The sequence below is a fragment of the Equus przewalskii genome, chromosome 17 (assembly GCF_037783145.1).
Source record: "Equus przewalskii isolate Varuska chromosome 17, EquPr2, whole genome shotgun sequence".
Taxonomy (NCBI): domain Eukaryota; kingdom Metazoa; phylum Chordata; class Mammalia; order Perissodactyla; family Equidae; genus Equus; species Equus przewalskii.
Genome location: NC_091847.1, coordinates 49601674 through 49616115, shown reverse-complemented (window position 1 = coordinate 49616115; position 14442 = coordinate 49601674). Strand labels below are relative to the sequence as shown.

The following is a 14442-nucleotide window of genomic DNA, read 5'->3' as shown; positions in this document are numbered from 1 at the left end:
TCTTCAAATTAAAAGAAAAAAAAAGTTAACTAGTTAAAAATGCTCATGTCACAAAAGAATAAATCTAAAATGGCCACTCAACACATAAAAATGTGATCCATATCATTATTATTGAGCAATATGTGAGCTATAATCACAGTGAGATTCTACTATACACCCATTAGAGTGCCCATACGAAGAAGACTGATAATAGCAAGAGTTGGTGAGAATGCAGAACAATGGGAGCTCTCTTAGACCATGCTGTGACACAATCACTTAGGAAAACAGTTTGGCATTGTCTACTGAAGTGACAATATGTGTACCTTAGGACTCTGAAATTCTAATCCTCGGAATGCAGTTGACAGAAATGCATGCAAATATACACTAAGGCATATACAACAATGTTCACAGTAGCAATTTCCAAAATACTGCCCAACTGGAAAGAATTCATACTTGTCTACTAGAAGTAGAATGGCTAAATCAATTACGGCATATTCATATATAAGCATATCTGCAGAGAGATTGCAGGTTTGGTTCCAGGCCACTGCAATAAAGTGAATATTGAATAAAGTGAGTCACACGAATTTTTTGGTTTCCTAGTGCATATAAAAGTTATGTTTACACTATACTGTAGTCTATTAAGTGTGCAATATTATGTCTAAAAAATGTACATACCTTAATTAAAAAATATTGCTAAAACATGCTAACCATCATGGGAGCCTTCAATGAGTTGTAATTTTTTTGCCGTGGAGGGTCTTGTGAAAAACACAGTATATGTGAAGTGCAAGAAAGCTAAGAGTAATAAAAGGAGGTATGCCTGTACTGGAATACTACACAGCCATGAAAATGAATGGACTACATTTACATTCCACAACATAGATGAATCTCACAAATATAACATTGACTAAAAGAAACAAGATCCCTGAAATTACACACTACATGGTTCTATTTACATAAAGTTCTCCAAACCTATCTATAAGAGGTGAAATCTAACTATAGTGTTTAGGGATGCATGTAAGTGGTAAAACTATAAAGAAAATCAAGGAAGTGTTTACCATAGAAGTTATGAGGATGCTTATCTTTGGGGAGGAGAGTGGGGATAGTAGTGACTGGGAAAGAACATGAGGAGGCTTCTAGGGTGCTGACAATGTTCTGTTCTTATCTGTAGGGGTGGTTACAAAGATAGTCATTTTCTGATAACTTATTGAGCTGAGTCTACTGATTTGTATCCTTTTCTGTATATGTATTATATTTAAAAGTAAAGAAAGTTAAAAAAAGTGAAAGGAGGCATATCTGCAGATGAATCAAAATGGAAGAAACAGCAGCTCAGAACCTGAATACCAAGAGTTCACAGGGAAGTTTTTAAAAATTGTTCTGTTCCCAGAATCATCTCTATTTTGTCCAGGGTCAGTCACTGTTTGTCTTGGCATTATCTTTCAGCCTGTTGGTTTTCTTCATGTCAGGCATCCTCAGAGAGATACTATCTAAAGTCAATGGCACAAAAATGTGTTTAATTATATAAAGTTTAAAAGGTAATTGATAAAAAGTTAAACATAAAATTGAAAGCATTTGAAGAAGTAAGGGAGAGGGGAGGGGAAATTGACATAATGCACATCCTTTCATAGAGGGGCAGAGTAGATATTGTCTAAAATGATAAACCAAGAAGGGAGAAGCAAATTATTCAGAGATGTGAGAGAAACCATTAAAAGAATTAGAATTATAAAAACTGAAAAAAAGGTGGTTTCTGGGGGGAGAGACTAAGGTAGGGACATGGAGAAGAAGATTGCTTTCCACTATAAACCCTCTGGACTGTTTGATTTTATTTTGTTTTTACCATACGCATATTACTTTGATAGATTTAATGATACATTTATGAGATTCCAGGTTGCATCATTCTCATTTACTTGATTTAAGAATTGTTTTTTAAGTTTGTGGCATTATGACTACCCCAAGAATAATATTCATACTGTCTTACCTACGTTGTAGCTGATAGTGAAAACCATTTGTAAAGTACTGTTAGGAGATACAGCTGTGACAATATTGCAAAGCTTCTGAATCATGAATTTTATAATTACCTTTATTTCCTTTTAAATTTTATTTATGGATACATTTTAATTAGAAACAAGGCAGGTATACAATTACACTACACAAGGACAAGTGGGAAGTTATGAGCATTTCTACTCAACAGTTTGAAAAGCAGCTAATATCAAATGAAAAGTAGATGAATCAATGATAAAAGGGAAATTTCTAAAAACACTTACATTAGTAATAATATTAAAAATCTGTATATTCTAGACATTATTTTTTAAACAATAAAATAAAGTCCATTTGTGCTTCTTCTGCTCTACCTGCATACATCATAAACGTTACCTTTGGGGAGAAGATCTGGGCAACATCAAGACGTTTTAACAATGTAAAGCTTAACTATTGAATAATTGGCTCTATCTATTTCTTGTAAAATTACAATTTTTGAGGTCCTTAAAAACCTCACTTCATTATTTATGTTTGTAAAATGCTTATTAGAACTCTCCCCTTAAAAACTCTAACAATTTTTTTTCTATTTCCTCAAGCTTATTTTTCTTGAAACCTGGGTACTCCCATGTGTATTATCTGCCAAGTATTTTAAAGTAATAAAAATGTTCAGAACATTTGTTCTAGAGAAAGGGTTGTGTATGGTTTTGTATATCAGACGGCGATTTCATATATTGTTTTACATATTGTTTTTTTAGCTGTTCAAAAGAAGTTTGTTGTACTGAATTAATATCGAGTATTATAAGATATGGTAGAACATCATTCGAACAGGACTAGCTCAACCTTGAGTGAAAAATCAGAGCTTATGGTATAAGAAAAGTGATTAATCATGTAAACATTTCACTGAAAGTAACTTCTATGTCAGCTATGTTTGTGTAACTAAGTGAAGTCTCTCCATTCGCTCAAAAGTAGGCATTTACTGGACGTCCACTCGGTGCCAGGCACGTGTTCTGCTCTGCACACAAGGTGGACGAGACACCATCCTTCCCCGCGGCTATTCACAGCCTGCTAGAGACGGTGACCAGAGAATGGAAAGTTACAATACGATGTGACAGGGACTTTGACAGGTCCAAATTTTCTTTCCCTCTCACTCCTTTCTTTTTACTGCTAAGGTGATGGGGGTGTCTTGGCAAGGTGGCATAAAGAGGCAAAGGCTTTATCAGCATAATAATTAGCAAGAGAGGGTTTCATTTGTCTTGCAGAAAGAATCTGAAAGACTTAGGCCTCTCTGCCTAAACACAAAAAATTATCCTCGTCTATGATACCTTGGGTACACTCCTCCAGGATGTGGGTACTCAGCAATGGAGCCCTGGCCCTGAGGAGAGGTGGGCAGGATAGAGACGAGCGAAAGGGAAGGGGATGCAGTGGAGAGGCTAGGAGGAAAGGGACTCTTGGATTTTCACAGGGGTAGATTCTGCACGAATTGACTTGGTGGGAGAAATAAAGAAATATTGTCAGCATTTGCGATTGGCTTATGGTGAGATTGTTTGTTATCCTCTTAAATGTTAGGGGCATGAATGACAAGTTATTACCGTAGTGGAAGTGTGCTCAGTGTCCCACAGGGACCCATGGGATGAGAAAAGGAAGAATTGTCCAGCTCAGGCTGCACAGCAGATGTGGGGTGGGGGTGGGGTGATGGAGGCATGAGAAAATGATTAGGAATCTGAACATTGTTCGGCAAGGCGCGGGCACAGACCACGCGTCCAAAGAAGCTAACTCTGCTGCAGTGCTTTCTTTATATGACAATCAGTCAATTACCATGATTGTTCTTACCCTCAACAGACTTGGGGGGCAGGAAGTACAGCTCAGTGGTGAGCAAAAGATGCTCCTTTTGAGGATGAGGAAAAAAAGAAAGAGTGGGCTGAGTTGTCTTCCTCAGGGATCGAGTCCACTGGTGACAGAGATTTGTAATATTCATCTTCCCCATCAAGCACTTTGATTTGGCTGCAACAAAGAAAAGAGTTTTCAGCAGAAAAAGAAAACAAATGCCATAGTCATCATGGGGGAAACTAAAGTTGTGTACTTAGAACAGGATTGGGTCCCAACACTGCAGGGAAGGACAGCTTAGAGTAGCTTAGGGCCTCCCAGCACAGAGGAACTGGGGTCTGACCCCCAAAGCCTTTCACCTCTGGGTCACACACTGATAACGGGCTCAGTTTAGTGGTGTGTGGAAGTTGTGATCATATTGCAAGTTGATTTATGTGAATTAACTTCTCTGGTTCCCTCTAGATGAGAAAGTCTCCATTCTGACCTCCTCCAGTTCTCAAACCAGTACCAATTACCTACCTCATTGCTGTTCTCAATTGAGATGCTAACAATCAAATGAGCCACAAACTTCTTAGTGTCCTTTATCTTAGCATTGGGGGAAATTTTCCTTTGTGTACCTTTAAGGCCCAGGGGTCAGATAATATGGGGAAGTGACCTATTTGCACCGTGTGGAGTGCTCTTGTTTGTGGGAGAGTTTACTTCAACCTACTACATGCCTCCAATTATGAGCAAAGTACAATTCCTCGGGACAATTATGAGAAATAACATTTGCCTTTAGGTGACAATATCAGCCTTTGTGGACAGAATAGATTCAAGCTTTGTACACCTTCTACTGTGAAAAGTGGTTTCCGGGGCTGGCCCCGTGGCCGAGTGGTTAAGTTCGCGCGCTCCGCTGCAGGCGGCCCAGTGTTTCGTTAGTTCGAATCCTGGGCGCGGACATGGCACTGCTCATCAGACCACGCTGAGGCAGCGTCCCACATGCCACAACTAGAAGAACCCACAACGAAGAATATACAACTATGTACCGGGGGGCTTTGGGGAGAAAAAGGAAAAAAATAAAATCTTTAAAAAAAAAAAAAAAAAAAAAAAAAATCAATGTCAATAATAGCGGCAATAGCCCCATTGCATATTTTCAGAAGCCTCTCTGGAAAGTTTTGCATTTTCTGTGATATCACAAAGGACCCCTTCTGTTTACAGTTGCTTAGAACTAAGAAGATAGATATTTACCCAAGTTTTCTTGGCTTCCTCTTGCTCCCTTGATATTCTAGAGTTCCCTGTGGAGAGGGCCAAGAACACACAGTCAAAGCAAAGCAGCAAGTCGTTAATTTTTAATTCAAAGTGATTTTGTGTTGAATGCAAGCAGATGCTGATAATATCAGAAGTCACAGCATAATTTTTTTGATCAAAGGGCTCAAGTGAGCCTGATGAAGCATGCATCTTGCTCGTCTTTGATAAACCACATCAATTATTCACCGTGAAGGCAGACATCCTGACATGAAAGCAACAGATAAAGAGCCTAAGCACATGTTCAAGACGAGAGTATAAGAGAGAGGGGGTGGGGCTGGAGGGGCTGGAACAGGTATTAATAACAGAATTATTAACTGGAAACAAAGCCAGTGAAACAGCTTTATGGCCACTTTGAACTCACATTTAACTGGTTATAGTACATGGTGTCCTCAGGGCTACTCAACATTTTGGGCTGCTGACATCTTCTGTGAGGTGTTCGCTGCTTCTGTGCAAGACCATTTTCTGAACCTGCAACAAGATAGCAAAAGTTTACTGTAAATCATCTGAGGTCTTGAGAAAAGTAAGTGAAAAACTGCTCTTCATATAAATGCACTTAGTAGAAATTATGTCCCATTTTAATGGGCATGTTAGAGCCTTGCAAATATTAGAAATATCATCCTGAAAAACCAAACACATAGGGATTGCTAAGTGTAAACAAGGGCTACTGCCTGTAATTTTGCCTTCATCTTTCTTATCTGAATCAGCAGTCAAGAGTGACAGCAAGCAAACTGGTTTGTCCATGCTGATGAAGTAGAGGTTGGTGATCAGCCTTTGTAGCGTAGAGACCGCCCTCTTAGTGAGATAACTCAGTTAGGACAATAAAGGCAATCTGGGATAGTTGGCACCACATCCCACAGCGAGAGTTCAAAAACATCTGGAGCACACACACTGTTGGGTAGCTGAGAAGCAAACCTTTTGGTGGGATACATTTTGGAGGGAAAATGGCTTGAGCTAGTATACATTGAAATGCTTTGAACAATGCCATTGATCCATGCAATCTCTGGAGGAAGTGTAAAGGAGAAGGGGAAAGGATGATTGCAGGGTTTCATGGAGCAGCCTCTTCATGTTAGTCCTGATTTCAGAACTCTGGACCAAGAGTACACTGGAGATTAAGAAACCACGTGTCCAACGAAGTCATGATTTATTTCCCTTCCAAGCAGATAATTTTCATGGAATCTGCTGTCCTTTTGGTACTACATCTGAATCATGATTCAGTAATTCTAACTTCTTGCCAACACACACACACACACACACCTTATACATATACAAAGCTGCCATAGACCATTGTTCATGAATGTCACTGTTTATGAATGTCATAGTCTAGAGAAGAGATACCACTTTCCTGGACCAAGTATACATCATAAAGTAATTATTTAAAAAAAGAGTTGGAAATTTGTACTTGGAATCAGTTTCACTTCACTAGAGATTCCTACTATTTAAGAAAATTCTGGGGAAATTTTCTAAGTGAAGAATGACTCAGCAAGGACCATTATAAATAGCTAATTATCAGTTTCCTAAGTATGAAGTTTTGCATCTTTACTTTTCTTGAATTGGAACATATTTACATTTAAACAAGACTACTAGAACCATATAGGACTTTAGGAACTGTCCATTCTAAATACTCATTTTTTCAGAAAAGGAGACGTAGGCCCACAAATGTTGAATGACTCACCCCAGATCAAGTGGCAGAGTGGAGGCCCACCCCTAGATCTTTTACCCCCTGTTCTAGCAGTTTTTTCTTTTTAAACTACAGCATGTCTTTCTTAATGAGAAACTTCTTTTAAAGTCAAAGGTCTAAGTAAAAATAAGCTCCATGAAAAAATATTAATTAGCATAGCAAAACGATGCTGCTTGCAGAGGGTTCCAGTAGCCTTAGCAGACATCCCTGTCCACATCTTCAGGAACTCGGTGCAGAGCACAGGACTCCAGCCTCTTGTGCTGGCACCATCCTCAGAGCACAAGGAACCCAAAATTGAAATGGGTTCCTTCTGATAGTTCCAACATACCCACCTCCTGTTTACTTTGCGAAGTTCATATTCTGTAATATGTTAGGTTGTGGGGCCCTTTTGTGTTATCTCTTCTGATTTATAGACTAATGAGCAGAAGACTCTAGAGTTAAAGTTGCTGGTGTGAACATGCACTGGAGATCTGACATCTACTCTCCCTTAGACTTTCTACTATTAGAGGAATTCCAACCTTGGCAACTCAAAAGACTGATCTTAAATAGTTTTGGGGTTCAGCTGGAATTCAGCCGAGTTCAGCCGGACTTTATGGAGTATTTACAATTGATCAGAAGCTTTTATCTATATTCTCAACTGGGAACGCTTAACATAAGATGTGGTTCCTCAACTTTTGCTCTTGATGAACTTGCTGTTCCGTGGGTGGGTGTTCTTCTCCTGATTCTCAGAAGGATTTAAGTTATTGGATAGAGTTTTCTCAATTTGAAAATTTCTCCCATAAATTAAAAAAAACCCAAACAACTGTTGGTATCTGATGGCATTTATACTATGCTAGAATCCAGAGTAAGGTGATGTCTGATTTAGCATCGAATTTTAATTTGCATTATTTTAACTTTAATATTTCCATATTTCATGATGTTTTGCAAAGAGTGCCACAACTTCCAGGTGCTTTGTCATTGGAACAAATCTGAGTATCATTAATATATCATCACTCATAAGCAACTAAATAAATAATTGGGAAATAAATCATTATTGAATAAATGCTGTTGGAACAATTTGATAGCAATATGCAAAAAATATAACTTAAATACAGACCTTATAACATTTATCCTATATGTGACATACTTTGCTAGATATTGTGGGGAACACAAAGAGAAATAAGACAAGGTCCCTGCCTTCAGTCTTGTAGTGGACACTGAGTCTTAAGGCCATAAGCTAGTGCTGCTGGACTCAAATTAGTTTTTAAAAAAATTCTAAATCTTTTACTTTTCTCAATATACTTTTTGATTCTTATAGGCTACAACAAATTCCAGATGAACTATATAGTTAAGCAGTTTAAACAGTCCCATAAAAACCTCAGAAGGAAATGAAAATAGACTATCTTAACTATGGAAGAAGATATTAGTGACAAGGATGGGTTCAATTATATCACAGTAAAATATTCTATACGATGGACAGTAACAAAACTAAGATGCTAACAAAACTAAATGCAACAGAAAGGTTAAAAATAAATTTAAAAAATACACACACAGAAGTCTACTATCCATAATGTGGAAAGGCTGAGGCAAGAGAGAGACGGAAAAATATTCATATATGTTGAAATACAATTATGAAATATTGAAAAATGTTCAGCTACCCTGACAAAGCTTCAATTAAAACAACTACTACTGCCTTTCTATTAATTAGGATAAATCAAAAGGTCAAAAGACAATGTGGGAGTGGCCCCAGGTACACAGATGAGTCCATAGGCTCTACCTCTCCTGAAGCACAACTTGACAATAAATAACAAAAGCTAAGCAACTTGTTCCAAGGAACATGTCTCAGTGAAGTAAACCAAGAGAAAAAAAAAGCCAACTTGTATGAAGATAGATATGATAACACTTCTGTAGTAGAAAAAAGCTAGAAAGATGATAAATATTTAATAATTGGAGAGATGTTAACGCTGAGATATAAATATGATGTCATACCAGGAAGATACCAATAAGGATAAATATAGGTATAGCATTGATGGATGAAAATTCAAAATTCAGAAAAAGCAGCAAAATACAAAACAGCACACAGCACATTGATTAAATCTAAATATGTATGTGATGCGGGCTTGGCAAGCTGTGGAGTGGAAAGAAAGATTTCTTGGACTCTCAAGGTCTGGTAGTAGTGCTCCTTTTATTCAGAGAATAGCATGGGGACAGGGCCCTGGGCAGTGAAGGGCTGCAGGCATGGGGACAGGACCCATGGTCAGTGAAAAGCTGCAGGCATGGGGACAGGATCCATGGTCAGTGAAAAGCTGCAGGCATGGGGACAGGATCCATGGTCAGTGAAAAGCTGCAGCATGGGGACAGGACCCATGGGCAGCGAAGAGCTGCAATGTGTTGAGGGCAGGGCTAAATTTATAAGGTATGGGTATGTGACTTATTTCTACTAGACAAAGGAAGGATGATGTAAAAAGTCATCAAACTGGTATCAGTGTAGGTGGGGTTTGGTTATTGTGTGGTTGTATAACTTTAGATATGAATTGGGTCATATAGATCAGCATGTAGGCCAGGACGCCTTGGGCTTCTCTCCCTGGAGCAGCCCTGATCCACATCATACGTACAATGAGAAGTTTATCATGATTTTCTCCTAAAAATTTAAAAATAAAAAAATTCAATGAGGCATATAGGACAAAAATTATTTTTTCTTTCAATAGATGAAGAAACCATAGCTAAGACAGGCTAAACCTGTAAGCAGCAGAGTAGAAGCTTGAGCATCTATCTTTTGGCTTTTGAGCCAATCAATTTCCTCATAAGATGCAAAACAGTGGGGTTATCTGGCAATTACCTAGTTCATTTGACTAGTTTATGTAGATAAACTAGGCAATTTAAGTTTGAAGACATACATTAGAATATGAATTATTTACTTTGAAGACAGTGATGTTCATATTCTGAATGTGGCCGATTTCCACTTCACATAAATGTTTGTAAGCCAAGCCAAAGTCTCCAGTTTGTAATACTCTGGGGGCTCCCTCCCTAGAGTGCTTTTAAAAAGTGTATTATGTCGTGAATACCAGTTTGCCTTTAACATAGGTGTCTTTCCTTTTCAAGAATCCCTGCACCTTTTCTTTTGGCCCCTGCACCTTTTGATTTCATATTTGAGATCTTGAACACATCCTTCTCTTTCAAGTTGTCACAGAGCTTTATAATAAACTGGAGATAAATCTGTCAGAAAACAGAAGAAATGTGGGGGAAGTCTCAGGAACACCAGGAAATGCACACACCTTACTCTCAAAGCCCAAATCACCACATGGTGTGACTACACGACTGGCTAAGCCCTTGGTGAGAGTCAAAAAATTGACTTCAGTTGATGGCTTCAATACGTGACTTCAAACAATTGGTTTGGAAATTTAATATTTCAATTCTCTTTATTGAACATGCAGGTATATCCAAACTAGAGTTGCCAGATCAAATACAGGCCACCCAGTTAAATTTGAGTTTCAGATAAGCAACCAATACTTTTTTAGTTAAGTATATCTTGTGCAATATTCAGGTCATACTTATATTAAAAAGTGATTGGTTGTTTATCTGAAATTCAAATCTAGTCAGGTGTCCTTTTTTTTTTTTTGCTAAATCTGGCAATCCTGATTCAAGCGCAATTTTACATCACAAATGAAGCTTTTTGTTCTCTCCCAGGGTCTCAGAGATGAAGAGGAAAATGACTTCCTCTATTCTATTTGAGTTGCTGAGTAATAGTTATTTTGGCCACAAGTGCTCTTTCCTAATACTGTCTCCTAAAACCTAGTGCTTCACTTTTCATCACCCCCTACAGATGTCTCAGTTCTGGTAAATCTAGCAGGATTGCAGTTAAGGAAGGACAACCATGAGGGAGGGCAGGATGGGGCATACAGCCTAAATATTCCCCAGCCTGGTGGGACGATATGGATTCTAGACCCCTGAGGAATGGATAGGCATTGAGCAGGGTTCCTGGGAGTGAGCACACTGGGAGAGCCAGAGTCCTTTGCACCCTCCCTGTGGGCCTTGGCAGGCATGGATACTTTCTGAGCAGTATGGCTGCTGATCTGATTGTCATTTTGTGGGTGAAGTATTCCTAGGGTCACTTGCCAAGTAAAACATCCCTTTGAAGCAAAGAGAGTGTTCAGTGTTCTAGATTTACAGATGGCAAATCCCATATTGGGTTACGAGATACAGCCCTGGGGCATTTAAATAGAATTAGAGTTATGCAATTAATTTACAGAGCTCCGTCAACTCTGTGCATAAGGAAAGGTACATCATCTCTCTGACCAAAGTTCTCAGGGCATTTGGAGGTGACAGTAGCCCAGCTATCAGCTGGACAATCTTTTTCCTCAATGAGGAGAGGTCAATGGTTGACCATGCTGCATTGTACTCCAGTTGACACTTATGTGAAATAGCTTCTAGCGAGATGACTTGTCTTTTCTGGCTCTGTGCTTCTTCCTCTTACCATTTCATCTTTATGTAACAAATCTTTTTTTGCAAATTATCTTTTTCTTTATTTCCTCTCATTTTGGGAAGGACAAATAAACCCAAAGAGATAACAGAGGCATAGGAGATTAAGAGATCACACAGCAAGTTAGAGGCAAAGTCCAACTGAGAATTCAGGTTTCCCAATGTCTTACCAAGGGTCATTTTCTTTATACTGCACCAGTTGCTCAGCTTTTAAAATACCAATGACAAGATCAGGACCTAAACACTGATATTTAAAAAAATAAAATCTCCTTAGATGGTTCTAATACGCAGCCAGGGTTCAGAGCCACTGTAGTAGACCATATGAAATCTTTCCTTCCCAATAAGAATCACATTGGCAGAAAGTCTGCAACAACCTGCACTACCTTAAAAATGCAGTCTATGGAAAAATCTTCCCAATGTGCTGTAAACCACCTGCTCCTGATGTGCCCTGAGGCATGGGCTATTTCAGGGATGCTCAGAGCCTTGACATGGAGTAGGAGGGGAGAAATTAAGCCCTGGGAGTTCAGATTTTCAAGTTTAAGTCATGACATGAAAGATGATAAACCTCTGTGGTTCAGCCTTTTGCTTTTATATCTAAGGGGACTGAAGCCCAGGGAGCTTAGGCCCCTCTGCCTAGCCTGGGCTCCCCTCAGAGCTCAGGCTAGAACTCAGGTCTTTTGATTCAAAATCCCAAGGCCTGGGCCATGGCCTCTATTATGATGCTTGTTTTTTCACTGAGATGCTCTTATAAGTTTTCACCTCACCACATCTAACTTCAGGTGGGACCTAAGGAATTCAATGGGCTTTTGTAAAACACACACACACAACCAGAGAGAGAGGTTTTCTCCTGGGGTGCATGTAATTCAGATTTTCCTTTCTAAGATGAAAGGAAAGCTACAAATTTTCCCAGTTGCCATGTTAAGTCATGAACAATCTTCTTCAAAATTGAAAATTGCTACAAAGAAAACATCCCTGAGTTAAATTACTGCCTGTGGAAGATGGTAGTTATAAAGTATCTTTGTGGAATTTTCTCCATATTAGTTAGGGAAGCAGTAATAACTTACCCTGAAACTTTCTCATAGCTCAGGGCTTGGCACACACTCAGAAAAGAAAGAAAGAAAGAAAGAATGAATGGCGACTATTCACTATTCTTATTAAGATCTGTCGCATCTATGTGGCCCACTCTTTGGTTCTGACTGTCAATTGGGATATTATTGTCAAGGCCTTTCCTATTCCGGGATACCTCTGGGGAACCTTAGTCTATCAAGGAGGGAGATGAAATCAGTCCCTTAAAAACAAGGCTGATTAGTTTTTCTAAAGTATCCTTTCAATATTTTTCTAGGAATATGTATTTACTTTTTTTAACCAAAAAAAATAAAATTCAGTCATTCATGGAATTTTTTTTCTTTTAAAGATTTTATTTTTTTCCTTTTTCTCCCCAAAGTCCCCCCCATACATGGTTGTATATTCTCTTCGTTGTGGGTCCTTCTAGTTGTGGCATGTGGGACGCTGCCTCCACGTGGTTTGATGAGCGGTACCATGTCCGCACCCAGGATTCGAACCAACAAAACACTGGGCCGCCTGCAGTGGAGCGCGAGAACTTAACCACTTGGTCACGGGGCCAGCCCCCATTCATGGAATTTTTTACCGTTTTTCTCCACATTTAACAACAGAGTCATAAATATTTTTCAGTGCTATTAACCTACTTTAAAAATAGCATCATTCTCTTAGAGCTACACTTTTTAAAGAAATAAATGAACATGATGTTCAAACAAGTTAAACAGTGAAAAGTCTATCTTTATTCCTACTCCTGATCCCATTCCCATAATAGTAGTAAATGGTGGAACAAGTCTCTTATCTGTCTTCCAGATTAGTCTAAATGGCATCATTTCTAATAGTTGTATGGTATTTCATTTTACGGATGAACCATGATTAACTTATATAATTTCTTATTTGGGGCATGGAAGTTGTTTCCAATGCTTTTCCGTAATAAGTAATGGTTTGAGAAACATACTCATAGTTCGGTCTTTGATAATCCACATTATTTTCTTAGGACAAATTTCTAGAAGTGGAAGTTTTGGCCAAAGAGTATACATATTTTAAAAACATATGATTTGTATTTCCAATTGCCTTCCAGAAAGTGCATAGCAAAACATACTTCTACCACCTGTACCCGAGATTACCCATTTCTAAAGGCCTTCACTAGCAGGGACATCTTTAAGGATGTTGTCTGACAATTCAGAGGGTGAAAAAGTGACTTATCTTTTGTGTTTTGATTTGCATTTCATTGAGTACTTGGAGGGTGACCGTCTGCCCTCCTCTCCTCCCCATGTTTATCAGACATTTGTGTTTTAGGATTCCTCTTGAGCTGGAAGCAGCAACAAAGTTCATAGGTCCCAGCTGGACCTAAAACGGATGGAACAAGTTGTCGCCCGTCCAGTGTGATGGGATGGTAGAAGAGAAGTCTCATTGGCTAACAGGTGTGTAGATGCCTATTTTTAAAATTAGTATGTTGTAGGAAAGTGTTTCTCAAACTTCTGTCATTCGTCTACCACTTAAACTTTTTTGCTACATTCAAGACACCTGTACTATTCTTTATTTAATATTTTTTAAATCAACTAATTTCTGTTTTACTTAAATACATTTCTTTAAAAATGAAACTTTACTCACTATAGTAAATGCAAAACCAGTGTCATTGGCCATAAATAGAAGTAAATCATAAAGTAAACACAGTGAAAACAAAACAATATTATGACATCTGAGCTAGATTCTGTTTCCCACAGTATCTTAAAAGGCTTCTTAAAAGGTTTGTTAAAAAGAGAGGTGAGTAGATGTGAGAGGAATTTAAGATAAACTAATACACTATGACTTCCTCCTTAATCTGAAGAATTTAAACTAAGAATTAAAAAGGAGTAACTTTCATTTACACAATTCAGTGTTATTTAAGGTCACATCCACACACCAGCTAAAATCACCTTGCAGACCACTAGAGGCTCACATCCCATCCTTGAGAAACATAAATGTTATGGAGGAAATAAAAGCAGTGGAAGGCCAGCCCCATAGCCTAGTGGTTAAGTTCAGGAGGCTGTGCTTTGAAGGCCCAAGTTCTTGGGTTTGGATTCTGGGTACAGACCTACACCAATGATCAGCCATACTGTGGTGGCAGCCCATATACGAAAAACAGAGGAAGATTGGCACAGATGTTAGCTCAGGATGAATCTTCCTCAAGCAGAAAAGTGGAG

At 38.6% G+C, this 14442-nt stretch overlaps 1 protein-coding gene across 13 annotated transcripts in view; it reads right to left on the bottom strand.

The window, feature by feature from the left end:
- Positions 1-2038: 2038 nt before the first annotated feature.
- MYO3B (myosin IIIB) overlaps positions 2039-14442 on the bottom strand; it is a 409912-nt gene continuing 397508 nt past the window's right edge. For 9 of the 13 annotated variants that reach the window (XM_070580113.1, XM_070580111.1, XM_070580112.1 and 6 more), the window contains 3 exons: positions 5426-5532; positions 5005-5051; positions 2039-3954 (listed from right to left, as the gene is read on the bottom strand). In XM_070580113.1, coding sequence (XP_070436214.1) covers positions 3816-3954; positions 5005-5051; positions 5426-5532 — 293 coding nt within the window. In that variant the 3' untranslated portion in view covers positions 2039-3815. The remainder of the gene's footprint in view (positions 3955-5004; positions 5052-5425; positions 5533-14442) is intronic. The other 4 variants (XR_011528407.1, XR_011528406.1, XR_011528404.1 and 1 more) reach the window with 1 other exon arrangement.